At 40.4% G+C, this 27599-nt stretch overlaps 1 protein-coding gene across 1 annotated transcript; it reads left to right on the top strand.

Moving 5' to 3' along the window:
* The first annotated feature begins 582 nt into the window (after positions 1-582).
* LOC131531065 (biorientation of chromosomes in cell division protein 1-like 1) lies at positions 583-27599 on the top strand. Its single transcript, XM_058761616.1, has 8 exons — positions 583-854; positions 1012-1119; positions 1234-1318; positions 9915-10075; positions 18502-18618; positions 22796-22870; positions 22972-24827; positions 25046-27599. Exons 1-8 carry the CDS (start codon positions 642-644, stop codon positions 26328-26330), a joined length of 3900 nt encoding a protein of 1299 aa, XP_058617599.1. The 5' UTR covers positions 583-641; the 3' UTR covers positions 26331-27599.

The following is a 27599-nucleotide window of genomic DNA, read 5'->3' as shown; positions in this document are numbered from 1 at the left end:
GTGGCATCTGAAAGTTGAAAGTTTGGTGGTCAGTTTGTGTGTAGATGTATATTTCTGTCCAACTTTTTGCACTTTTTTGCACTAGCGAGAATTCAGTATTACAATAATTAAATATTCGCTTAGTTATCACCAAAGCTTGTTCTATTTTGTTAGGTCATTAAACTGTTACGCTGGCTCAGAAGCATGTCCAAAATCACTTTTGTGAGGTGCCTTGATGCGCAAACTCTGCCTGCGAAGTCACTGCCTGATAAGACAGAGAGGCAACAAGTCAGCTGCCTAGATTTTCGGATGCAGCCATTGTTTCCTGTATTCAGCTGAGAAGCCAAGTCTGTTTTTATTTAGTGTTTTTGACCTTTGTGTTTGTTTTGTTTTTCCTTGTTTTTGAACACACACAGATGAGGGAGGCAGGACAAACAAAACATCAATGTCATGTTGAATTCTGTGAATAGTTAGTTTGAGTTAACTATCCCATTTGACATGACATTTCATTTGACATGACCCTCTTCTGTATTTGTTTTCGATGTCATTTACATTGGCAAGCATTTCTGGAACTAAACGGTTTGCTTATTTTCCCCTGCAGTGTATACAATAAAGGTCTGGACAAGTGAGGAGGACTTTTTCTTAGTTGAAGTTTTGTGTCAATGTGCAACATGAGAGAGCTGGTGATATTAGCAGCTTTGATCTCGGCTATACACGCAGCCAGCCTCCCGATAGGCACTGATGTGCAATATAAGTGCCAAGAAGATCAGGACAACATTGCTACATTAGAAGCTGAGAGGTTCATTAATGACCATCACCATTATGGATACAAATTCAAATTTGTCTCACTGGACAGTCGCAGTGCAGAGAAGAAGGTGAGGCTTTGTGATAGTGTCTTCCTGTGGATGTTTTCATAAGATTTAAAAGAGAGATTTCAACAATAGAAAACAAGATAACTTAAAAAAAAAAGATAAAAGAAAAAAAAAACTTTTATGATGTGCAAATGTTACAAATTCTCTTGTTTCTGTGCAGACAGATCCTTGTGAGGTCGTCTTGGGAATAACTCTAGAGGAAACTGAATGCTACATTGTGAATCCCAAACCATTAGATCAATGTAATGCTAGAACAGAAACAGAGACGGTGAGATGAACATCACAGATTGTCCAAGCTCTAATTTTACATACACTGCCTTTTTCACTCTTTCTTTTGTGAGTTGTGCATCCATTTAACAGCCTTTTAATGTCTCCCTTAAAGAAAGTGATAGCAAAATGTAATGTGACCATGTTCAGTATTGAGGGACAAGCAGCTGTGAAGTGCTTCATCTGTGCCACCGAACCAGGTATGTACATGTACATGCACATATACACTGTGTGCAGAATTATTAGGCAAGTTGATATTATGGTCATATTTTTTTGCCAAGAAAATTTTACCAATTCCAAACCACATCAATCTTAATAACTACTATTGATTTTGTATTTAATCATTTCTAAGTTATATATAATTGTCCATGAAGGCTGAAAGTCAAAAACTCCTTATTTCAGGTGTGCTGAATTATTAGGCAGGTTTTCTTTTACAGATAAAATGAGCCAAAAAAGAGATTGAACTCAGAGTAAAAGCAAAAAATAAATAAATAATTAAATGCCCATGAGAAGGATGCAATACTAATGCAATAATAGAATTAGCAAAGTTAAGGCATGATCATTGGGCAGCTAAATGCTCATTGGGTCAGCAGGGTCAGAAAAAACAGGTGGAGAAGAAAAGACACGTTAACTGCAAAAGAATTAAGGTGAAGAATTAGCTGTGAAACCATCAGGAATCATTTAGTCTCCAGCGCCATCATTTTCCTGAACTGCAACCTTCCTGGAGTCTCCAGAAGTGCAATGTGTCAGGTTCTCAGAGACCTTGCTTGGGTAAAAAATGCTAAAAAATAACCCTCACTTAATATGAATAACATGCTGAAGTGTTGTGAAATACATGAAGACTGATTTTGTATAGGCTTTATGGACAGATAAGTTGAGAGTGACTCTCGAAGGACCAGCATCACATCCTCTTGTACCACTGTTAAATTTTAAATTAGTATTGCATCCTTCTCATGGGCATTTACTTATTTATTTATTTTTTTTACTTTTACTCTGAATTCAATCTCTTTTTTTGGCTCATTTTATCTGTAAAAGAAAACCTGCCTAATAATTCAGCACACCTGAAATAAGGAACTTTTGACTTTCAGCCTTCATGGACAATTATATATAACTTAGAAATTATTAAATACAAAATCAATAGTAGTTATTAAGACTGATGTGGTTTGGAATTGGTAAAATGTTCTTGGAAATAATATGACCAGAATATCAACTTGCCTAATAATTCTGCACACACTGTATATATATATATATATATATATATGGATTCACCCCTATTACGATGTAGTGCAATCCGATTTTGATTCGATTCGATTCAACACAACGCGATTCGATGCAATGGAAAAAATATGATCATTTTTTTTTCTTTGGTTCAGACAGACAGCAAATCATAAATTAACTTATGTGTCTTCTGACTTCTAACGCCTCGATGCCTGTTTCATAAAACAAGTTATTTCAGTTAGTCTGACTCAAATGATTTGGTTCCATAAAGCAAATTTAACATAACTCAAGCTCAGTCACTGTGGCGACTTATGCTGGAAAACTAACCTGGTCCAGGGCAGGCAAACTGTCAGGCTAAGCTGAGTTCCTCTAACACTGATGAATAGGAATGCAATGATATCACCACTGACTCTCTCACATAATATTATAGCCATGCAGACTTTCTCTCTGGTTTTATGACAGCTGTACCATTTATAGTTAGGAAGAGGCCATGCCTTGAGTGGAATGGGCTCTCACTCCAATGGGGCTCTCAGGGAGGAGTATGCTAGTGCGATAGCGTCAACTAACCATAGAGATATCCTCTATTTTGTGACCGGGGGACCCTTTGGTGCGGCCGCCAAAGCATACGAAGAATTGTTCCGATTGCCTAAATGGTGCGGAACGCTCGATGTAAATTCTCAATGTCCTGACTGGGCAGAGAAGGTTAAACTCCTGGTCCTCCTCAGAAGGAGGAAGCGCAGAGAGAGTAATGACCTGGACTCTAAACGGAGTGTAGAGCACCTTAGGGACATAACCATGTATTGGCTTAAGGACGACTTTGGAGTCGTTAGGCCCAAACTCAAGACAGGCAGGGCTTATCGAGAGAGCCTGCAAGTCACCTACATGCTTAACCGATGCTAGCGCCAGCAGCAGAGCGGTTTTGGGCGACAGTGTTTTTAAGCTTGCAGACTGTAGTGGCTCAAAGGGGGAGCCTTTGAGGGCTCTCAGGACCGTGGGCAGATCCCATGTAGGGACCGTGAGGGGTCGGGGCAGATGGAGCCTCCTGGAACCCCTCAGGAAACGGACAACTAGGTTGTTCCGGCCCACTGACTATCCGGCTTTAGAAGTGTGAGAAGCTGCTATAGCTGCCACATAGTCTTTGAGTGTGGAAGGGGAGCGGCCCTTGTTCAACAGCTCTTATAAGTAGGATGATATCACTGATTTCTCACATGTTATTGGGTCCTCGCCAGGGGTTGCACACCAGGTGGAGAAACCTGACCACTTAAGGGCATAGAGGTGTCTCATAGACGGGGCTCTAGCCTGTGAGATAGTATTCAGGATACTCTCGGGAAGATCTACTGATTCCCATAGAGACCCCAGAGGTGTAGGGCCCACAGCTCGGGCTGGGGGTGACAAATCATTCTGTTCGCCTGAGAGAGGAGGTGCTTCCTCAGGAGAATGGGCCACGGAGCTTTTGTCAGCAGCTGAGACAGCTCTGAGATCCAGAGATGGTTCCTCCTGAGCAGGGCCACCAGAAGCACTCTGTGCCTGCGCTTCCTGACTCACCTGATTACTTGAGGGATCAGAGCGATCAGGGATAAAATCTGTAACTTATACTAAACCTCTGTTTCGTTTAGTTAAATGTACGATACTTGCATTGCCTTGGTCATTGACGAGTGTCCAGACGCAGTCTCGGATGAAAGTCTTGATGGTTTCAAGGTTTTGGACTTGCAGCCACGTTCTTTCAGGTTGAAGAGTGATGAATTCCAAAGATGTCCTGTCTCAATGGTGATTGGGAGTTTCTTCCCATGTAGAAAGTGAAAAAGAGCTAAGAAACATCAGCTGAGATCTGAGGATCTTCGGTTGAATGGAAAGACAAGGCCGCAAGGCCTGGCACAAAAACTTAAGGGTCCAGAAGAGTTCTAGTTCACATCCTCATCTTCTCAGAATCTAAAAGATTCGCAGACTGGGAGGCGGGACACTGATGTGAGAGCTTTATCTGCTATAGAGGTCACTCCTTTCGGGTGTCAAAGAGCCAATGGCTCTTTGTCTACAAGCATGGTAATTTGCATATGAACTGGATTGGAAGTTGATATACAAACTATTAAAAATTCTTAGAACACTAATATGTTGCATATGTATCAACATATATTATACACTCTCAATTAGATCATCCGAAGACGAATTGATAGAGACCAAACATGGTATAAGTGAGGTGATATTAACTAGTGATCTATCATAAGCATGCATAAAACAGTATACAATACACAAGAACATATACAAGAACAGTAATAATATACATAATGACCTGAGGGATATGTGTGTTCATTCAATGAAAGGTTTTTCTTTGAATTAATTAGAGACGAGTCCATTTTATGGGCATTCTGTGTCTTTCCTAAGGGGAAATCCTGATCTTGTGAAATGTGTCGTAAGTAGTGCCGCTCCGTAGTACATGGCTGTGTGTGATCGCGAATTTCAAAAGTGAACCACTTTAGGACCTTCCAAGGGGTCAGAGCTGTCAGGCAGGCCTGGTCCACCCTGATGTGGATGCGTCCACAACACCATGCATGGGGTGGAACTAGAGGGTTCAACCAGTACTGAAGGAGTCTCATTTGGAGCAGGCCCAACTGAAGTACTGGTGACGCAGAGGCCATGAGGCCCAGCATTTTTTGAAATGTTTTGAGAGTGTAAGAGGCTCCAATTCTGATGGAAGCTGTGAGCTGTTGTATAGTCAGTGCACGATCTGGCGCAACTACAGCCCTCATGTGGACTGAGTCGAAAACTGCTCCCAGGAACGAAGTTCGTTGGCTGGGGGACAGAGCGCTCTTGGCAAAATTGACCCTGAGTCCCAGGCATTCTAAGTGACTGAGGAGGAAGGATCTGTGAGATAGTAGCTCATCATCCGACTGGACCAAAATGAGCCAGTCGTCAAGGTAATTAGAATGCGTATTCCCATCTGTCTCAGCGGGGAAAGAGCCATCCATGAACTTCGTAAAGTGCGGGGAGCTAGGGATAGTCTAAAGGGAAGGACCATACAATGATTAGCCACTCCTTCGAAGGCGAATCTCAAGATTCGCCTGTGGTGGGGGGCTATCTGAATATGAAAGTAGGCACAAAAGAACCAGTCCACTGCTGCCGAGCCATTGGTTCGTTTTTTATTCACTGCATGAACCAATGGCTGTGCAGTTACACTGCGTGACTGAAAAAGTATTCAGTCCTCAGAGAAAAAGGAGTTTTTCCCATAGTGTCTAGCGACGCAGTACAAGTGAAGTATCGAAAGGGGACACACATTAAGTCATCTGAGCTTAGTAATTAGGACTGTATTAGCTTACAATATTGTATTAGCTTATTTTATACTACGAGGCCGTTGAATGCTTGAATCAGATTGACTGATCAGCGTTCTAAGGTGTGCAATTATTTTCAGGGAAACGCACGGCGAATGTAGTTCCTGGCACCACATTACATGTAAATATCACTTCGCCAAATGATTTCAGTTATTTTAAAGGTCCTACAGCTTACAACAGCAAAATAACCAAAACCCACAACGACACTGGCCAAACAAATAAATATAGTAAGTAATAGGATAAAAACAAGAGATTATTTCCATGTTTTGCCACAAAATTATGTTTTATTATGTACGGAAAGCACATACTCTTCACTCTCTCCCTTGGCACACACGGATACATACATGCTTATGTTGTTAGCCGCGCTATCAGTTTTATCAGTAAAATAGTTTAGCAACTTAAAAGCTACATGACATTTCTCACAAGCGAGGTAACGACGGCACTGCTCATGAAGAAAATTAACTTAAAGTTTCACTATTAGTAGAGACACTGCTGCTGAACACTTTTGAGAGACACACAGACGCACAGTCACAGAGGTAACGTAATTCACACACACTCTCTCTCTCTCTCTCTCTCTCTAATGACTGAATGATATTAAATAGTTGCTTAAGTCTGCAATCAACGACTCAGTCCTTCGTTACTAGGTCTAAAATGACATTTTGGAATTAGCAACGCAGGCGATGAATGAGATGCAGAAGAAACTAATCCTACTCACAATAGCATTTTAAGTAGAAAAACTGGACGAATGCCTTGAAATATCATCTGATCGATGTCTTGAGGTGTGGCAACCGTAGTATAAGCGGAATCATTGATTATTCCTTACTTATTTACCCATTAGCTAGTCCCTTTACAGTTACTGCTATCATAAAAATACACTTATATGTAGGTTTAAAATTCTACAAAAGGCTCATTTAATGTCTAACAACAAATATTTTGAAGGACCTATCTGATGCCAAAATGCCTATTTGACTCGAGAGAATTATTGCGCTCCATCTGTTTAGCAGCGCTCATTCACTCGTGTAAGCCTCGTATGGAGTCAATTTAATGCCGCATATATATGCAAAAGAAAATAAAGTTTTGCAAAAGAAAATAAGTTTTGCAAAGAAAAATAAAGAATTGCAAAAGAAAATGAAGTATTGCAAAAAGAAAATAAGTTTTGCAAATAAAAATAAAGAATTGCAAAATAGATAAATAAAACAGAGCAAAAGCAATGATTTTGCAATACATATTTTCCATGGCCATATCTACTAATTTATTTGCAATGCAACTTTTATTTTGCGTTTCAGTCAAGTTTGAGCTTGCGATACCGTTTTCCCTTTGCGCTTCACTTTTCTGCGCGTCTCACTTTGTGGCTCTGTTTTGACATGGGGGTGGAGTCAGGGGACGGGGGCGTGTCTAACAGGCCTGGGCATGCCTCCCTGGAAGTGACGTCATCGGCCCGAGACGCAGATCACAGCTGATCCAGGCACCGTCACTGAGCAGAGGCATGCGGGCGGATCGTTTCATTTTATTCACTAGCTTTAAAACATGCATGTTTTCATTTTATTAACAAATGTATATGTGTATTAGCAGCGTTTGCTCAAGTTAAAGAAGTTGTTAATATGAACATCTGCTGTTTATTTCTCTCAATGTGTGCACACTTTTATAGCATTAAAATGTGTATTGTTTCATCTGGTTAACTAAATGTGCATTAATAGTGCTTGTTTAAAATCTCTTGACCTGTGCACAGTGCTCTTTGTTTACATTAGTTCAGAGTTACTGCTAGTTTTAATGTAAAATAATGCAATTAACTTCACAAACTATACATCATTAAAAAGGTCTAAGACTCAAGCTTCATATCCATCTCGACTTCGTTTTCATTTACATAACTCCTGGCATAAATTAAGAAATGACTGGCACTGGAAGTTTAAAAAAATGAAGCTTGAGTCTTTTTGGTTTAAATTTCTCGTGGCCGCGAGATATTAATGGGTAACCAAACCATAGCAACCTGGGATTATCAGAGATGTATTTATTAATATTTTATTTTTAATTAAGAAATTATACAAAAAAAAAAAAATACATTATTAAATGTATACAAATCTATACATATTGGTCAATATGTGGTCAGGGGGGATGGTGTGGTCAGTTTATTTATTTATTTTTTTTGGTGGGGGAGAATACATTGCTTGTGTAATGAGTATAAAAACATAAAAACTCATACATGGTTATTCTTTCTTTAATTGTTTGAATTATAAGGTTATTTTAATTGTATTCTATTAGGCTTCATCGCGCAGTGAATGCTTTTGGACTCTCAAGACGTGTTTTTGTTTGGTTTTTCAAAAGTCATTATCGATGACTCGATAATGTCAGCTCTCCTATCGTCTCTTAGTGCCTCACAGTTACACATACAGCACAATAACATTATGTTAGGGGAATGTCTTTAAATCCTAATCAAGGAAAAATCATACCTTTTCTGTTGTCGTCTTTTTAAAGTTGCCCTTGAACTATTTTTGAAAAATGATGAAAACTTGCTTCCGCTTGTGCGCAGCTTGTTACAGTACCGAATTCTGATTGGCCAATCGCTGTTATTCGTGAATTACCTTAAGTAGAGTATTTTAACCTTTCATTTGCATGATAAATTTGACATAATACACATTATTAATCCAAAGGGGATGGTAAGTGGGATGGTGGTTTTACAGAGGATGCTTTTTGTCATTTTTTTCAACCAAGGGGATGCCATCCTGCCGCATCCCCCCTCAATTCAAGCCCTGTATATATATATATATATATATATATATATTAGTACTGTCAATCGATTAAAAAATTTAATCGCGTTAATCACAGTCATGGACATATAAAATACTAGGATTTACCTGTAAATGTGTTGAAATAAAGAAATGCATAACAAACTAGTTTAAGGAAACAGAACCTTTGTATGAGACATAATCCTTATTATTCTTTTGTTTTTATTCAGCCATTATCAGCCTTTATACTGGCAATAAAACGTTTACCAAGCCACATCGCTTCAATCCCAGTATACATTTACCCAACTATTATCACAAGTATTTCTAAATAAATACAACAAAACATTTCTTGCGACCTTATGTGAAGTATTATGACAAAATGCATTATGAAGAAGAATTGGACCTGTTCTGCAGCTGCATTAGAGCTAACATTAGCATCATGCTACATAAGACAATTTATGAGATTAATAGTACACTTTTACTCAGAACTCACTTCAAACCACCATCGAGTGTTTGTAACAACTTCCTTTTACGATCACATGCGAAATTTGGTCGTTTACTGTTGTTAAAATATGCTATTTATAACCTTTTATATCGCTGCACAAATTAGCATTTCAGATGTACACATTCAACTCAAGAAAATCACACACAGACCATATCCTATCGTAATGGTGTGTTTATTATCTTATATAATCTATAGCTGTTGTCAAGTTTATTTCTGCTGTGTAAAAGCCTTAACATGTATGCTCTGAAACTCACGTTGTTTGTGATGTTACAACCGCCCTCCGTTCTTAAGTTGTCAGGGATACATTCCAAGTATAATACACATTAGTAAAAGGATCTATTTTAATTTTAATTTGCCTATATACATTTTCGGTGGCCGCGGTACATTATAAAAGTAGTCCAAAAAACCGTAACCCACGGCTCTGTAATTTTTTCCGCGACAAACCTTGGGGTCAAACCTTATCAAACGATTAATTTGCGTTAAAAAATATTAACGCATTTTTTGATTAATCGCATGCGTTAACGCATTAACGTTGACACCTCTAATATATATATATATATATATATATATATATATATATATATATAATTCTTCGTTAACACTTTAGAATAGGGAACACTTATTCACTATTAACTACAACTTTTCCCTCAATAAATTTCTAATTTGCTGCTTATTCATAGTTAGTAAGGTAGTTGTTAAGTTTAGGTATTGGGTAGGATTAGGGATGTAGAATAAGATCATGTAGAATAAGGCATTAATATGTACTTAATTACTACTAATAAATGGCTAATATTCTAGTAATATGCATGCTTATAAGCAACTAGTTGAGAGACCCTAAAATAAAGTGTTAATAATTCTTTCTTTTTTTTGTTTGGACACTTTATTTACTTAATTTACCTTACCCTTACAATCAAAGAAAACATAGTAATATTTAAGGTCACTTTGTGAAAGAGTAGAGAAAAGGTAATACAACTTCTGTAAGTTACGACTCACATTGTGAATGCATTTTGCTCCTGTTTTCCCCCAGCTTCACATGAAATGACAAAATGCCCTGACTGCCAAAGTCTACTGCCTTTGGATGACCAGAAGGGTCTGGAGTGTGTGAAAACTGCCCTGCAGAAATTCAACAAAAGATCTGCTCACAAATCGTACTTTAAACTGTTGGAAGTTGGAAGGATCAGCACAAAGGTGATGTCTCTCAAACTTAGATTAAGCTTAAATATTTTCTGAAAGTACATGAGATGAAATGCTTATAGTTACATAAGCTCAGTTACATGCAGTATTTCGTTCCAAAGTTGAGTCAAAATACAAGGCCTTGATTTATTCTCTATTGCATACCTTGTCAGTGTCGTGCTTAGCCCATTGTTGTGAGAAACAGTAAAGTGTGTTTAAGCGCTAGCAAAAGACAGTGTAAAGAAATACTCTTTGAGAGAAGCAGTCAATCAGCAGTAGTTAAAAGCAGATCATAAGTGTATTTATTTCTTGTCTCATTAGTGTTTAGCACAGTTGTCGTTGCTAGGAAATGCTTGTTTTGTTTTTTGTGTTGAGACTTGCTGAAGTTGCATTTGGTCTTGTGTGAAGACCAAAGTGTGTAAAGACCATCGACTCTACTGTGTGACTCCACCGGGCAGGGAAACCAGCAATGGACTTAAGTATCGCTTTTTATTTGTCCTCTTTTCTACACCTTGCTTCACTTCTGTTTCAGTTTTTTATGACCAACTCTTACTGTGTTTCCATATCCCTACTATTACTACCACTCGCAAACCACGCATCACACACTAAGGCAGAGCAATCCTAACAACCTGCACACTTTGCCTATGTCTGCTAATATACTACTTTCTTTTTCTATTGGTCTTTGGAATTGTCAGTCTGCAGTAAACAAAGCAGATTTCATTACATCTGTTTCTAGTCATTCTAGACTAAGCCTCATCGCCCTGACAGAGACGTGCATCCAACCAGAGGACACTGCTGCTGCTACTCCTGCAGCACTCTCCAATAAATTCTCATTTTCCCACACTCCCCGTCTGACTGGAAGAGGTGGTAGTACTGGTCTGCTTATCTCTAATGATTGGAAATGTATTCCTTTACCTTCTCTGGGTATTAACAGCTCCTTTGAATCACATTCAGTCACTATTACCCACCCTTTTAAAATCCATTTTGTAGTTGTTTATCGACCCCCAGGACCACAAGGTGACTTCTTGGATGAATTAAATGTGCTGCTCTCAGCTTTTCCTGAGGATGATACTCCCCTAGTTATGCTTGGATATGCTTCAATATCCACATAGATAAACCTCAGGCTGCAGACTTCCACCCTCTGCTTGCCTCTTTTGATCTCAAGAGAGTGTTAACTACAACCAACTGGACCTTATTTACACACGACACTACTCCACTGATCGTGTACTGGTTACTCCACTGCACACCTCGGATCACTTCCTCCTCACTCTTAACCTCAACATGGTTCCTGACACAACACGTACCCCTCCACATGTCATCTTTAGACATAACCTATGCTCACTCTCACCCTCCTGGCTATCTGCTATGGTTTCATCTTTGCTTCCTTCCCCTAAATAGTTAGCATTGTTGAGACTTGAGCTGTGTCTCTCTTGATAAAGAAGTCTCTCAAAGCCGGGGTTCCAGGTATCAAAATTAGACTTTATTGGCAATCAACAAAGCCGAGATGCTCAGCTGCTTACATCTGAAATCTTGGGTCTTAATGTTCTCGTTATATACTCTTCTGAATCTATCCACCATTGTTTTTTTATACATCACGCTGTTAGTTTTTAATGGTGGTCACCAGATCCAATACATTATGCCGTTGGCTGAACAAGCCCTTCATTCTACTGTCTTCTCATATGACTCTTTTCTTTAACATATGACCATTGTCTGATTGACTAGTATCATGTGCTTTTCACAGCTTTGCAGACACATTTTCCTTGTGATACCTCGAGATATGCTAGAGCTAAAAATCCCCCCTTTGAGACTTTCTCAAGTCTCACCTGCTATCTGTCCAAGAGTACTCCCTCATGAATTTGCTTTTATTCATCCTGTTTATGCCAATTTTAGGCTTTATTTCTTTAATCGATAGCTCTTCATATGGAAGAGTACTCCAATGGAGAGTGAGGCCAAAAAACTCCCCCTTTTTCCTGGGTTGAGTAAAAAACAGCACATCTCCCTAACTACTTTCTTTTGGGGGTGTTAATCACTACAGATGTGTAAAAGCATGTGCATGCAATGTCTTAGCCTTTCCCATGGTTGTCATGGTTATGTAGAATATATAAATGATTAGTTAAATGATTAAACATACTATGAATCAAGGTTAGCAGAAACAAAGTAATATTCTAAAATTCAAATAAAAATTCAAAACATCACAAAAAAAATATATATAATAATCTTCTGGTTGGCTTTACACAGTAATTCTGTTGTATCATACATAAGTGTCACAAAACACAACTGGTGAGTAATAACAAGCAGGTTTATTGAAGGGACTTGGGGAATTAGGATAGAGTGTGACCAAATGCAGATGAGTGAGCAAGTGATAGTGGATTTCAGTTTGCTTAGCTGTGGTCATGATGTCTTGTCTTTGTTTGCAGGTTTGGATCGGATGTCTCAGACTTCGAGGGAGGATCGGCAAGGAATCCATTGGGTAAGTTTCATAGGTAAGTCGGGAGCGTTGAGAGAGTCCAGAGCAGTCCATCTAGTGAACGGTTTCAGCAGGTTGTGTGCAATCAGAAGTCAGGTGATTGTGAGCGGGTGATTGTGCTGGGTGGTGATGGTGACTGATCCCTGACATTACCCCCTCCCCCAGGGGTGGCTCCTGACGCCCTCGAGCGGCGTCGGGGGCGGCCACAGCCTCTGGGCGCGGGACGCTTGGGATGAGTGCGGTGGAACTCTTCAAGTAGTAAGGGGTCTAGGATGTCGTCCCTGGCCAACCAGGATCGTTCCTCTGGTCCGTATCCTTCCCAGTCGACCAGATATTCCAGCTAGGGTTGGGTACCGTTCACATTTGAACCGGTACGGTACCGGTATCGGTACCTGAAATTAGGTACCGGTACCCAACGGTACCTTTTTTCGGTACTTTACTCTCTGTGTAATAACAAAAACATTTATTTCAGTGAAAAAATAAGTCCAAAACTCTCAATTTCAACATTTTGAACAATAGGACCCTACGATTTTTTTTTTTTTTTTGTTCTTCCAGAAATTCTTGTTTTATTTTTTCTGATAATCAAATGAAGGCATGAAACATTTATTTTTAATCAAATCAAAATGAAACCCTTTCATTTTTTGGCAAACAAACAGAGGTTTACTGTTAAAATTAATACATGGTAAAAAAAATTGTGTGAATATACCTTTAAAAAGGTTTGAATAATAATTGTATTTTCTTCTACAATTTAGTTGTTAATGTGGTTATAATAATTATTTTTATCATTTAATTGTTTTATTTAAATTTGTCAGTAAATAGAATATATAAAGACTTACATTATACTGTACAAAAGTAATACAAGAGTAATATATTTCTGTTACATGTTAAACCGCACTTTTATTTTGACAGGTTGCCGTGAAGTTTTTGTGTGTATACAGTATGATATGATGCTAGTTTTCTCAAATGAAACGGTAAAATTCTCATGAAGTGACTCTCACAGCCTGTAAGTTCATGTGTTCATGTTGTGAGATGCAGAGTCTGAAAATCACTGCGAGTTCATATTTAAACCGTCTTTTTGCGTTTTAATACTCACATACACTAGTTCATATCGCGATTCGAATTAAGTGACAGACCTTCTTTTATTCATCCAAAACGAATTCCGTGGCATTCCGCGCTATAGAGTAAATTCCGTTTTTATGAATGGACTCCGCCATCCTGTCCACATTTTTGCGGAAACCATATGACCCTAGAAATGTAAGCACACTTCAGAACATTTCGGTATGCCCTGTGTGTGGTGTTTGAAAGAGTTGCAGGAGTGACAAGTCACAGGGTCTCTCTCTCTCTCGTATGCACGCAAATGCGTTCTCAGGTACCGAAATTTGGTACTGAATGATTTAATGTGAATCGATACTCGATAGTACCGACGCAATTCTGTCCGTACCCTTAAAAGTACCGAGTTCGGTACCCAACCCTAATTCCAGCCTTCCGCCCCGTTGCCGTGAGTCCAGGATTTCCTTGACTAAGTAGACAGAGGGCTGTTCGAGGATTTATGGGGGAGGAGGTTCGTCCACTTTCGTGAGTCCTGGCGTCTCCATGGCAGTGGGGAGTCCTTTGAGAGGGATGAATTTGCAAGCTTTGGAAAAGCGATCGACTGCAACCAGCACACAGGTGTTACCTTCGGAATTAGGTAGGTCCGTCACAAAGTCAATTCCCAAATTGGAGGGTCGGTGAGGGATTGGTAAAGGCATTAGCTTGCCTACAGGGAGATGCCGGGGGGTCCTAGACATAGCGCAGACTGAGCAACTGCGGACATACCTGATGACATCCCGGGTCATACTAGGCCACCAGTACCGAGCTTGAAGGAGCGAGAGTCCTGTGGCTGCCTGGATGTCCAGAGCCCGGTACGTTGTGGACTGAGCCCAGAAGGGATTGTCGTTGGGTGGTAGGTACATACGTCTTCCCTTCTGGGCCTCCCAGCGGAGCAGGTTCGGTGAGAGTGGCGGCTCTGATTTCCTCATCTATATTCCATCGAATGGGACTTACAACCATGGCTGGAGGGAGAATGGGTTCAGGATCGGTGGGGGCATTGGGAGAGTGCATTCTGGAGAGGGCATCGGCCTTGTTGTTGCGACTTCTGGGGTGGTAGGTAATGGAGAACTGAAACCTGGTGAAGAACAGAGCCCAGCGGGCTTGACGTGGGTTGAGTCTTTTGGCGTCTCGGAGATACTGGAGGTTTTTATGGTCGGTGATGACTGTGAATGGGTGTTTTGCTCCCTCCAGCCAGTGCCGCCACTCTTCCAGGGCAAGTTTGATGGCCAATAACTCCTGGTTCCCGATGTCATAATTCTACTCCACTGAGGTCAGTTTCTTCGTGTAATACGCGCAAGGATGGAGGCTAGGAGGCTCACCGTGGTATTGGGACAGCACGGCCCCGACGGAGGCGTCTACTTCAACAACAAATGGAGCATAAGGATCCGGATGGTGTAAGATGGGGGCCGTGCTGAAGGCTGTCTGCAATTTCTTGAAAGTTTCGTGGGCGGTGGAGTTCCAGGACAGGGACTTGGGTTTTCCTCGGAGTAGGGACATTAAAGGGGCAGTGTGAGTACTGAAATTCTTGATAAAGCGACGGTAAAAGTTTGCAAATCCCAGGAACTGCTGGAGCTCTTTAATGGTCTGGGGACGAGGCCAATTTCTCACCACATCTACCTTCCCCTGGTCCATTTGAATCCCCTCCTGGCCTACGAGGTAACCTAAGAATTGCACCGTGGGGCGATGGAACTCGCATTTCTCCAGCTTCAGGAAGAGATGGTGTTCTCGGAGCTTCTGAAGGACCTGCTTGACGTGTTGGCGATGTTTGGCCTGGTTCCAGGAGTAGATTAGTATATCGTCAATATACACAATTACGAAGCGATGGAGGAACTCCCGGAACACCTCGTTCATGAATCCTTGAAAGACTGAGGGGGCGTTGGCCAGCCCATATGGCATAAAAAGATATTCGTAGTGCCCCGACGGAGTGATGAATGCCGTCTTCCAATCGTCCCCTTTGCGGATGAGAACGAGGTTATACGCGCTTCGCAGGTCCAGCTTGGAGAATATGCAGGCCCCACTGAGTTCCTCTAGGGCGGCCGGGACCAGGGGGTAAGGCAGCTTCACTGTTTGAGAATTGAGAGCTCGGTAATCAATGCAGGGCTGCAAGCCCCTGTCCTTCTTACCCACGAAGAAGAAACTTGAAGCCGCCGGAGAGGTGGAAGGTCAGATTAATCCTTGGTTGAGAGCCTCCTTGATGTAATCCTCCATTGCCTTGCGCTCCAGGATGGACAAGGGGTAAACTCTACCCTTGGGGAGTTTTGTTCCAGGCAGCAATTCGATGGCACAGTCCCATGGCCGGTGTGGTGGTAGTTTGGTGGCTGCCTGATTACTGAAGACATCCTGGAACGCCACATAATCAGATGGGACCTTGACTTCTTCCTGGGGCTCAGGACTTTCGATGAGCGTGGAGGCAACGTGAACGATGCTGGAACTCTGGGAAGGAGTGGGTACTAACAAGAGGCAGTGACGGTGACAGTATTCGCGCCAGCGAGTAACTTCACACAGGTCCCATCTGATCACTGGAGAATGGAGCACGAGCCAGGGGTATCCCAGGATGATATCCACCGTGGGTCCCTCCAGTACCAGAAAGGTGATCTTTTCCTCATGCAGCTCCCCGACCTTGAGCTTCATTGTGGGTGCTTGATATTTAACCCATCCACACCCTAACTGTTTTCCCTGGATGGTTTCGACTCCAAACTCCTGGGCATGGCGCTTCCGGGGGATTTGGAGGCGTTTCAATAGGTCCTGGGAAATGAAATTGCCCGAGGAGCCCGAGTCGACGAGGGCGGATACTGCAACAGAACGATTGTCGGTGAATAGTTGAACTGGGAGTAAAGACAGGGTTGAGACAACAGGATCCAACTGAAGGGTACTCACCGCAGGGCGTGGATGCCGGACAGGGCAGGTCCTGATGTAGTGGTCGGAAGCAGCACAGTAGAGGCACAATCCAGCCACCAGACAGCGTGCCCGTTCCGAGGGGGTGAGTTGGGTGTTATCCACTTGCATGGGTTCTGGTACTGGGGAACCCATGGCGGGCGCAACAGACTGGTGGGCGGTTTCGGTGGCGTGCGAGGCAGTGAGGCGCTGGGAAATACGAGTGGCTCTTTGCATAAAATTTTCAAGTCCAATGGAGTCATCATATATGGCCATATGTGCTTGGATGCGGGGATCCAAGCCTTGTCGGTAGGCGCTGAGCAGAGCGGCTTCATTCCACCCGCTAGTGGCCGCTAGCATTCGAAACTCCAGTGTGTAGTCACTCGTAGAAGAAGTGCCTTGATGCAGCCGCAGCAACTGATCGGCTACTGAGAGCTTTCCTGTAGAATAGCCGAATACCTCCTTAAAATGGTTAGTGGACGCACTGTATGAGTTGGTTATGGCACTATTTGCATCCCATATGCCCTTAGACCATAACAGCGCCTTTTCACGGAGAAGAAAAATGAGAAAGGATACCTTTGACCGTTCGGTGGAAAATTGCTGGGGCTCAGCTGCGTCACCCGCGAAGGTAGCAGGCATGGCCATGGGACTGACAGAGGCAGACCGCGGAGGAGTTGGGGGGAACCAGGGATGCGCGGAGAGTGGTGACAAGTTCCTCCAGGACCTCCGCTGGTGTGGATGGATGTGGATCCATCTGGTTGACGGTATTGGTCAATCTGTCACAAAACACGGTCAGACACAACTGGTGAGTAATAACAATCAGGTTCATTGAAGGGACTTGGGGAATCAGGATCGAGTGTGACCAAATGCAGGTGAGTGAGCAAATGATAGTGGATTTCAGTTTGCTTAGCTGTGGTCATGATGTCTTGTCTTTGTTTGCAGGTTTGGATTGGATGTCTCAGACTTCGAGGGAGGATCAGCAAGGAATCCAATGGGTAAGTTTCATAGGTAAGTTGGGAGTGTTGAGAGAGTCCAGAGCAGTCCATCTAGTGAACGGTAGACCGGACAATGTGGGATATGGAAGTGTGTGTGTATATACTAGTGGTAATTCGTGTCAGCAGGTGCCTGCAATCAGAAGTCAGATGATTGTGAGCGGGTGATTGTGCTGGGTGGTGATTGTTGTGATGGTGACTGATCCCTTACAATCAGACAGTTTTTTTTTTCAAATATGGTCATTATTTATGTGGTGTCGGAACACCTTCTTACAACTTAATGTTTCTAAAACTAAGGAGATGACTATTGATTTTAACTCTAGGAGGAAATCTACTCACAATAAGCAAACAAGTATAAATGGAGTAGGTGTTGAGACTGTTGAACAGTATAAGTATTTGGGTACTGTTTTGGATAATAAATTGTCCTTTTCTCCCAATACTGATGTTTTGTGTAAGAGGGGGCAGCAAAGATTGTATTGTTTGCGGAAATTAAGGTCATTTAATGTGGACAAAACATTGATGTGCATGTTCTACAGATCTTATATTGAGTCACTGTTATCTTTCTCACTGTTGTGCTGGTTTAACTTTCTAAATGTGAAAAACAAGAACTGTCTTGAGAGGATGGTAAATCAGGGAAATAAAATAAGCAGATGTCTATGGCCCAGTTATATCATAGACAGGTTCTGGGTAAAGCCCAGAGCATTTTGGTAGATGATTCCCACCCAATGTATTATGAGTTTAACCTTCTCCCTTCTGGTATTCGTTATAGAACCCCGATTAGTAAAACAAATCGGTTTAGACATTCATTTATCCCCTCAGCTGTAAAATTTTTAAATTTAAGATAAGACTTTTTAGGAAGGAAATGGACTTTGTATTGTGTGTTGTTTATGTGAAATGCTTGTGTGCTGCAACCAAATTGCCTTCGGGAAATGAAATAAAGATGAACTGAACTGAACTGAACTATGTAATTTGCTTGCAAGTGGTTGGCATGTTAATAAAATATTTGTCTGTTTTCTTAGTTGATGATTTCAGGTCAATACTTCTTTGCCCAGTTTGCCATTATGAAGACAAACTGTCCAAGAAAAGTGGCATCCAAGAAACAAAAAGCATGCAAGGCTTTATGTGGGAATCAGGCTGTAAGTGCACAAGTTAATTACTTTCTAAATAATTACTTTAATTACAATAAAGACAAGTCAGTACAGGTTAAATCAACATTCTCTGAATCAACATAACTATCAAATTTTCCTCCATTGCTTTTTCAGGCACTGTCAATTATCAGACTAGTGGAAAGAAAACTTCTAAAATAACACTACACATTTTTTGTTGTTGTTGTTGTTGTAATACACAAGTATTTATTACACTGTTTGCATCTGTATATTTCAAGAATACAAGGCATATCTTTAAAAATGTTTTTTTTTTTTTTTTCATGCACTGAACCAGAAATGGTTTTAGGATTATGCATATGACCCGGTTCCCTAAGGAGGGAATGAAATACTGTGCCATGATGTTGATGCTATGAGAACACCTTCAGTGTGACTGGTGTTTGCGGCATGTGTGGAAACATGTCAATCTTTATTTCAGCAGTCATATGATGTCAATGGTGTGCCAGCACATTATAAAAGGACACCCACATTAAGCTGTGGTCACACTAGACTGTGAGGGAATGGAGGTGGCAAATGAGAGTGGGCCACAAATAGCATCCTACTACCTCTATGCTAGTAGCCCGTATTGGCTGATGGTTGCTATTCATATTTTTAACATATTTTATTTTTAAATTTTTATACATTCCAGCAAAGAGGTGTGTTGATGCCTCACAGCCACCTCTAGCCAGTGTACTAGAGAGGGTGACAGAAATTTGGATACTCAACATCACTTTTCTTTTCTGTCATTTGACCTGTTCCTTGAGAACCTTCAACCAATTCATGTAAAGATAAATGCATCTACATCCACACTTTAACCTCCAGGTCACAGTGCTGGAGGGGCCAGCAAAAGGGCAAGTAAGATGATAATAGTCTCAGCCTTAGATGGCATGCCCACAGATCGTTGGTTAAAGCCTGATGCATACGGCACACAAAAGTGACCTATCAGTACGCCCCTCCACTCGAATGCAGATGAGCCAATGGCAGTATCAGTTGCACGGGGACTGGAACTCAGACATCTTTGTTTCAGTGCCATAGAGAAACATTGGAAGATTCGAAGCTCTCATCGGTTTGATGGTGTTAATGCTACAAAAATGGTAAAAAGATGTGCCTGGGGTACTTGAATCTGATTCCAGGTATCCTGAGAGGACTGTGGAATGTGAAATTTATTTTATTATTCAACGTTCATTTTCTGGTTGTCATACTCTCATTAAAGGGATAGTTCACCCAAAAATGAAAATTCTATCATCATTTACTCACCCTCAAGTAGTTCCAACCCTGTATGAATTTCTTTGTTCTGCCGAACACAAAGGAAGATATTCTGAAGTAAGTTTGTAACCAGGCTGTTTTGGGGCACCATTGACTTCCATAGTAGGAAAAAAAAAATACTATTGAAGTCAATGGTGCCCCAGAACTGCTCTGTTTCCCACATTCTTCAGAATATCTTCCTTTGTGTTCGGCAGAACAAAGACATTCATACAGGTTTGGAACTACTTGATGGTGAGTAAATGATGACAGAATTTTCATTTTTGGGTGAACTATCCCTTTAAGTTACAATTTTCATCTGCTCAAGCAGAATGTTAATGTCATCTTGTGCTTTAGCAAGGTATCTCTGGCTAAAACTATGACATTTTAATGACAAATTAAATTTGTACCACTGTAGTTGAGGTCAAGAAAAGTATTCATGACACTGTTATAAAATTATTTGACAGAGTATTAACACTTAATGACATTAATGACAAATTCAATTTATACCACTGAATAAAAGTGATCAGAAAAATAGTTGCCGCCTTCCTCAGGGGAAGGAAGGAGGCAACAAATGCAAAGTTTGCTAACGGCTATTCAGTCCACTCTGGATCTAACTGAATAATGCAGATCCCCTAAATCCCTCCCAAAGGAAAAAAATAAATAAAAACCTGAGTGTTTCTACCTGCCAGAATGTGATCCTTCACTCCTTGAAAACCTGAGTTACGTTGAGTACCTCATCCAAATGGAGAGTGTTGCTCAATCCCCTTTCCTTAAACTATAAATGCAAGGCTTCATTCCTGTTAGAGCAAACATCTCATCTCTAACTTTTATGCCCCAATATCCTCCATTTTGTGAAGGATGAGGGGGTGGAAGTGGGTGTAATCTAAGGATCTCAAGGCTTAGGCTGCTCAGACCTGGGAATGGAAATAACCTTCCTGGATTTACTGTGGGCACAATCCTTCACTCATTGACTCATAGGATGGGGAGCATGGGAAATCACGCTCACTTTCTGACCCTCCCTCCAAGAACTAGTACTTGTTACTTGGTCTAAAGTGTTTACAGGGCCTAAAGGACTGCGGCAGTCAGGACCCTGACTGAATAGCTAACAAGTGACTCTTCAACCTGGAACATCTTCTCGTATCTTTGCTCACACAGTCCTCTCATTTCTGAATAATTTAAATTCACTGAGGTGATTATGATAGCCAAATATGTTTTAGAAACAGTAGGCTTACAAGTGAAGAGTTGACAAACCATCAGGAATCGCTGACCAAGTTTACTTGGTGTGACTTCCTGATTTTCCACCAGCCAGCCTAGACTGAGTCTAGCTTGGGACTGGGCCATCATCTCAACCAACTCAGAGCTAGAGGGTGAAGCTTGAGAAAGAGATATACCCATCTCAAATTCATCTACCAGCTTTACCTGCACCACCTTGATCGAAGTCGCCATGCATCTTCACCAGCTTCCTCAACATGAAACGATCACAGTGAGGGCAGCACGCTCCCTTGGGAGCTAGCCAAGCATGTTCTCCTAAACAGATGACACACAAAACAAAGTGTCATCTCTGCAATAAAACAGGAGGATGGTGATGCACATCTCTTAAAATAGCTAGAACTTTCCATTTCTTTGTTTTCCACAAACCACAGATTTCACACACACACACACACACACACACACACACAGACACACACACAGACACAGAGACAGACAGACAGACACAGACAAAGTAGCTTCTATGAAGCTGATGATATTTTGCATGATCCTTTTATAGTATGCTGACACACTGAAGGTCATAGTATCAACACCATGGCCCTGTTTACACCTGGTATTAAGTTGTGTTTTGGTTGATCTGATCACAAGTTGACAATGCTAAATACAGGGTTTTGAGCTTGTCCACTTTTGACCACATCCAGAGGTAGTCGAAAACGCATTCAACTGGATTGTGTTCAAACTAAAGTCCACCTACTTCACTGACTGAGCTAATTTCAGTTCATTTCTCATTCATTAATCTACTAAACTAGAATGTTAAATTAGGTTTGAATCAAATTACAGTTGATAAGTGTATGCAACCCATTAAAAATAAATGTTTTCTTTTTAGTGGTTTAGATTTGCATGCGCATAAACAGGAGAAAATGGAAAAAATAAAAAATAAAAAATCGATCTCTTAGTGCAATTTTGATTGATGTGTAGTATTTTATTTATTTATTTTTAATCCATGCAGCCAACGTTTTAAAAATAGCTTTGGAAAAAACAAACAGACAGACAAAAAAAACAAACAAACAAAAAAAAAAAACAGCATTTGACTCATATGTAAATTGTGAAAGCCATTTCACAATATTAGAACAAAAGATCAGAGAAAGCCCACACACTGGCTCATAGACCCTCCCCTCAAAAGAAATCAGGACAGAAGTAGTTGAAAGTGGATAGTAGCTGGACTAAAACACCAGGTGTGAACAGGACTGTGTCTTCCTTGTGTACTTGTGATCTGATCGACCAAAACGCATCTTAATAACAGGTGTAAGCAGGGCCCATGACACAGTGTTGAGTTTCCTCCACATCAGTAGCACTTACCAAACCTAACAGTTTTATTTCTATCTTAATGAGGTTTGTAAATATATTTAATTTTCAACTTGGCCTTATCCAATGTTCAGATTCCTTTTCTAGAAATATATGCAAATTAGCGCATATTCAATTACATAATGCATCATTTGTATATTTGTATGTAACATGTCATTTAAAAAAACATGTAAATCCTTAAATGTTTTTCCAAGCCCTGTAGTTTTGAATACCTCTCTCCCTTTCTCTAGCGGTATGGCTTCTGTAAGTCCTCTAAGGTCGGAAATTAAGAGCCAGAAGTGGAATGTGAGATTTATGAAGCTCAGGTATACATTTCAATAACAGTTTTGAATACCTCTCTCCCTTTCTCTAGCGATATGGCTTCTGTAAGTCCTCTAAGGTCGGAAATGAAGAGCCAGAAGTGGAATGTGAGATTTATGAAGCTCAGGTATACATTTCAATAACATACTCTCAATAAACTGTACTTGTATGATCCTTGTTTTTCCTGCTGTTTAGCTATGAAATGCCTTTGCTCTAATTTTTTTTCAGAACTTAAATCCTTTACAACACCCTGCTCAGTCAAGAAAAGACTGTGATTTCCATGGACTCCCACCCATCTTCTATTCGGAACAAACAGATCATGACGACAACAACAGTAAAGAAACTCATGGCAAGAACAGTAAAGAATCTCACGGCAAGAACAGTAAAGAAACTCTCGACACAAAGGGTAAAGGAAATCATGAAAAGAACAGTAAAGAATCGCACGGCAAGAACAGTAAAGAAACTCATGACAAGAACAGTAAAGAATCTCATGGCAAGAACAGTAAAGACAAACACGGCAAGAACAGTAAAGAATCTCACAGCAAGAACAGTAAAGAAACTCACGGCAAGAAAAGTAAAGAATCTCACGGCAAGAACAGTAAAGAAACTCATGGTAAGAAAAGTAAAGAATCTCATGGCAAGAACAGTAAAGAAACTCACGGCAAGAACAGTAAAGAAACTCACGGCAAGAACAGTAAAGACACTCACGGCAAGAACAGAAAAGAAACTCACGGCGAGAACAGTAAAGAATCTCAGGGCGAGAACAGTAAAGAGTCTCACGGCGAGAACAGTAAAGAAACTCACGGCAAGAAAAGTAAAGAATCTCACGGCAAGAACAGTAAAGAAACTCACGGTAAGAAAAGTAAAGAATCTCATGGCAAGAACAGTAAAGAATCTCACGGCAAGAACAGAAAAGAAACTCACGGCGAGAACAGTAAAGAATCTCAGGGCGAGAACAGTAAAGAATCTCACGGCGAGAACAGTAAAGAAACTTACTACAAGAAGGGTAAAAACACTCAGGACAAGAATATTAAAGAATCTCACGGCAAGAACAGTAAAGAATCTCAGGATAAGAACAGTAAAGAATCTCACGGTAAGAACAGTAAAGGAACTCACGATAAGAACAGTAAAGAATCTCATGGCAAGAACAGTAAAGAATCTCAGGACAAGAACAGTAAAGAATCTCACGGCAAGAACAGTAAAGAAACTCATGGCAAGAACAGTAAAGAATCTCAGGACAAGAACAGTAAAGAATCTCACGGCAAGAACAGTAAAGAAACTCACGGTAAGAACAGTAAAGAATCGCAGGATAAGAACAGTAAAGAATCTCACGGCAAGAACAGTAAAGAAACTCACGGTAAGAACAGTAAAGAATCTCAGGATAAGAACAGTAAAGAATCTCATGGCAAGAACAGTAAAGGAACTCACGACAAGAACAGTAAAGAATCTCACGGCAAGAACAGTAAAGAATCTCAGGACAAGAACAGTAAAGAATCTCATGGCAAGAACAGTAAAGAATCTCACGACAAGAACAGTAAAGAACTCAGGAAAAGAACAGTAAAGAATCTCATGGCAAGAACAGTAAAGAATCTCAGGACAAGAACAGTAAAGAATCTCACGGCAAGAACAGTAAAGAAACTCACGGTAAGAACAGTAAAGAATCTCAGGATAAGAACAGTAAAGAATCTCACGGCAAGAACAGTAAAGGAACTCACGACAAGAACAGTAAAGAATCTCACGGCAAGAACAGTAAAGAATCTCAGGACAAGAACAGTAAAGAATCTCATGGCAAGAACATTAAAGAATCTCACGACAAGAACAGTAAAGAATCTCAGGAAAAGAACAGTAAAGAATCTCACGGCAAGAACAGTAAAGAAACTCACGGCAAGAACAGTAAAGAAACTCACAGCAAGAACAGTAAAGAATCTCAGGATAAGAACAGTAAAGAATCTCACGGCAAGAACAGTAAAGGAACTCACGACAAGAACAGTAAAGAATCTCACGGCAAGAACAGTAAAGAATCTCAGGATAAGAACAGTAAAGGAACTCACGGCAAGAACAGTAAAGAACTCACGGCAAGAAAAGTAAAGAATCTCACGGCAAGAACAGTAAAGAAACTCACGGTAAGAAAAGTAAAGAATCTCATGGCAAGAACAGTAAAGAATCTCACGGCAAGAACAGAAAAGAAACTCACGGCGAGAACAGTAAAGAATCTCAGGCGAGAACAGTAAAGAATCTCACGACAAGAACAATAAAGAAACTCATGGCAAGAACAGTAAAGAAACTTACTACAAGAAGGGTAAAACACTCAGGACAAGAATATTAAAGAATCTCACGGCAAGAACAGTAAAGAATCTCAGGATAAGAACAGTAAAGAATCTCACGGTAAGAACAGTAAAGGAACTCACGATAAGAACAGTAAAGAATCTCATGGCAAGAACAGTAAAGAATCTCAGGACAAGAACAGTAAAGAATCTCACGGCAAGAACAGTAAAGAAACTCATGGCAAGAACAGTAAAGAATCTCAGGACAAGAACAGTAAAGAATCTCACGGCAAGAACAGTAAAGAAACTCACGGTAAGAACAGTAAAGAATCGCAGGATAAGAACAGTAAAGAATCTCACGGCAAGAACAGTAAAGAAACTCACGGTAAGAACAGTAAAGAATCTCAGGATAAGAACAGTAAAGAATCTCACGGCAAGAACAGTAAAGGAACTCACGACAAGAACAGTAAAGAATCTCACGGCAAGAACAGTAAAGAATCTCAGGACAAGAACAGTAAAGAATCTCATGGCAAGAACAGTAAAGAATCTCACGACAAGAACAGTAAAGAATCTCAGGAAAAGAACAGTAAAGAATCTCATGGCAAGAACAGTAAAGAATCTCAGGACAAGAACAGTAAAGAATCTCACGGCAAGAACAGTAAAGAAACTCACGGTAAGAACAGTAAAGAATCTCAGGATAAGAACAGTAAAGAATCTCACGGCAAGAACAGTAAAGGAACTCACGACAAGAACAGTAAAGAATCTCACGGCAAGAACAGTAAAGAATCTCAGGACAAGAACAGTAAAGAATCTCATGGCAAGAACATTAAAGAATCTCACGACAAGAACAGTAAAGAATCTCAGGAAAAGAACAGTAAAGAATCTCACGGCAAGAACAGTAAAGAAACTCACGGCAAGAACAGTAAAGAAACTCACAGCAAGAACAGTAAAGAATCTCAGGATAAGAACAGTAAAGAATCTCACGGCAAGAACAGTAAAGGAACTCACGGCAAGAACAGTAAAGAATCTCACGGCAAGAACAGTAAAGAATCTCAGGATAAGAACAGTAAAGGAACTCACGGCAAGAACAGTAAAGAAACTCATGGCAAGAACAGTAAAAAAACTCACGGCAAAAACAGTAAAGAAACTCACGGCAAGAACAGTAAAGAATCTCATGGCAAGAACAATGAAGAGGTTACAGAATCCAAGTCTGAAGATTGTCCATACCATGGCCTTGTACCCCCTTCTATTTATCCAATCTGTCCCTTCCTTCCACCATGTCTCTGCCAGGGCCCTCCAGACCTTGTACCCCGTGGTCCTTAATAACAAACACTAAAATCTGCTGAGTAACAGTCAAAATTTAAAACTGAACAACAGTTCAGTGTTAATGTCTACAGAATGTTCAGTCCAATAAATAATCTTTACTGACCTGTGTGGTTAAGTGATAATGGTCTCAAAACACAGCTGAAATAATTTTGTAAGGGGTATTACAATATAAAAAAACTTGCTTTAACAGGAAAATCAAATCGTGTATAAACACACACTGTCAATTTAGTAATTAACTGGCAGCAGCTTCACCTATAAAGTACTGTATATTTTTAGACTATGTGTACATTAATCCAGATACATTTAAAAATAGAGTTTTTGTTTTAAAATGCTCTCCATCCACGTTAGCATTTTCAAGCTTTTTCCAAAAGTTTCTCATCCACACTGAAACGTCAGAAAATGTTAAATCCGTTTTACTGCACAATGTGTAAAACCTTAAAAAAGCTCACCGAGATCATACAGATGGAAAAGACATGATGCGTTTTCATGCAATTCTTCTGGCAGGTTAATTTTATTTAGGAAAATAACTCATCATTCACTGATGCGTTCAGGTCGCACTCACTCACGATTGTATGTCTGATCTAAAATGAAACTGCCCTGGACTTTGATATGAAGAGTATACAAGGTAACAAATCTGTAGCAACAGTGTGAAAGTTAATGGAACATACTGTAACATGACAATACTGGTATTAAACAGTTGAATGCTTGAGTCTGATTGGCTGACGAACGTTCTAAGGTGTGCAATTATTTTCAGGGAAATGCACGGTGAATGTAGTTCCAGGCAGGTCTTGACCGCATTACATGTCCATATCGCTAAATGATTTGAGTTATTTCAAAGGTCCTTACAGCTGAAAACCAGCAAAAGAAAACAGGTAACACCAGGTAACACCAGGAGAAGACCAGAGCAACTTAACAGAACTTGTTTTTGTCAACCAAACAAATACATAGTAAACAAGAAAAAAAAAAAACGACAGATCATCAGTTTTTGCCACAAAATTACATTTTATTATGTATGGAAAGCTCATACTCTATCTCTCTCGCTCTCTCTCTCCCTCACAGAAGCATAGTTTGCACACATGCTAACATACACGCTAATGTTGATAGCGCTACTCTGGCGACTATATCAGTAACATAGTTTAACAACTAAAAATTCTCACAAGCGAGGTAACAACAACAGTGCTGTTCGTGAAGAAAATAAACTTAAAGTTTCACTATTACTAGAGACTCTGCGGAACACTTTTAGAGACTCACAGAGGTAATCTCTCT

The sequence above is a fragment of the Onychostoma macrolepis genome, chromosome 22 (assembly GCF_012432095.1).
Source record: "Onychostoma macrolepis isolate SWU-2019 chromosome 22, ASM1243209v1, whole genome shotgun sequence".
NCBI classification, from domain to species: Eukaryota; Metazoa; Chordata; class Actinopteri; order Cypriniformes; family Cyprinidae; genus Onychostoma; species Onychostoma macrolepis.
Note: the sequence above shows the minus strand (reverse complement) of the source record. Positions and strands in the feature narration are given on the sequence as shown.

What these genes read in the sequence shown, in the direction of transcription:
- LOC131531065 (XM_058761616.1), top strand. Translation starts at nt 642, where the DNA reads ATGTGCAACATGAGAGAGCTGGTGATATTAGCAGCTTTGATCTCGGCT. An exon ending in TTGGAAGGATCAGCACAAAG is followed by an intron (nt 10,076 to 18,501) that starts GTGATGTCTCTC and finishes CTGTTTTCTTAG; the next exon opens with TTGATGATTTCAGGTCAATA. An exon ending in AAGAACTCACGGCAAGAAAA is followed by an intron (nt 24,828 to 25,045) that starts GTAAAGAATCTC and finishes ACAAGAAGGGTA; the next exon opens with AAACACTCAGGACAAGAATA.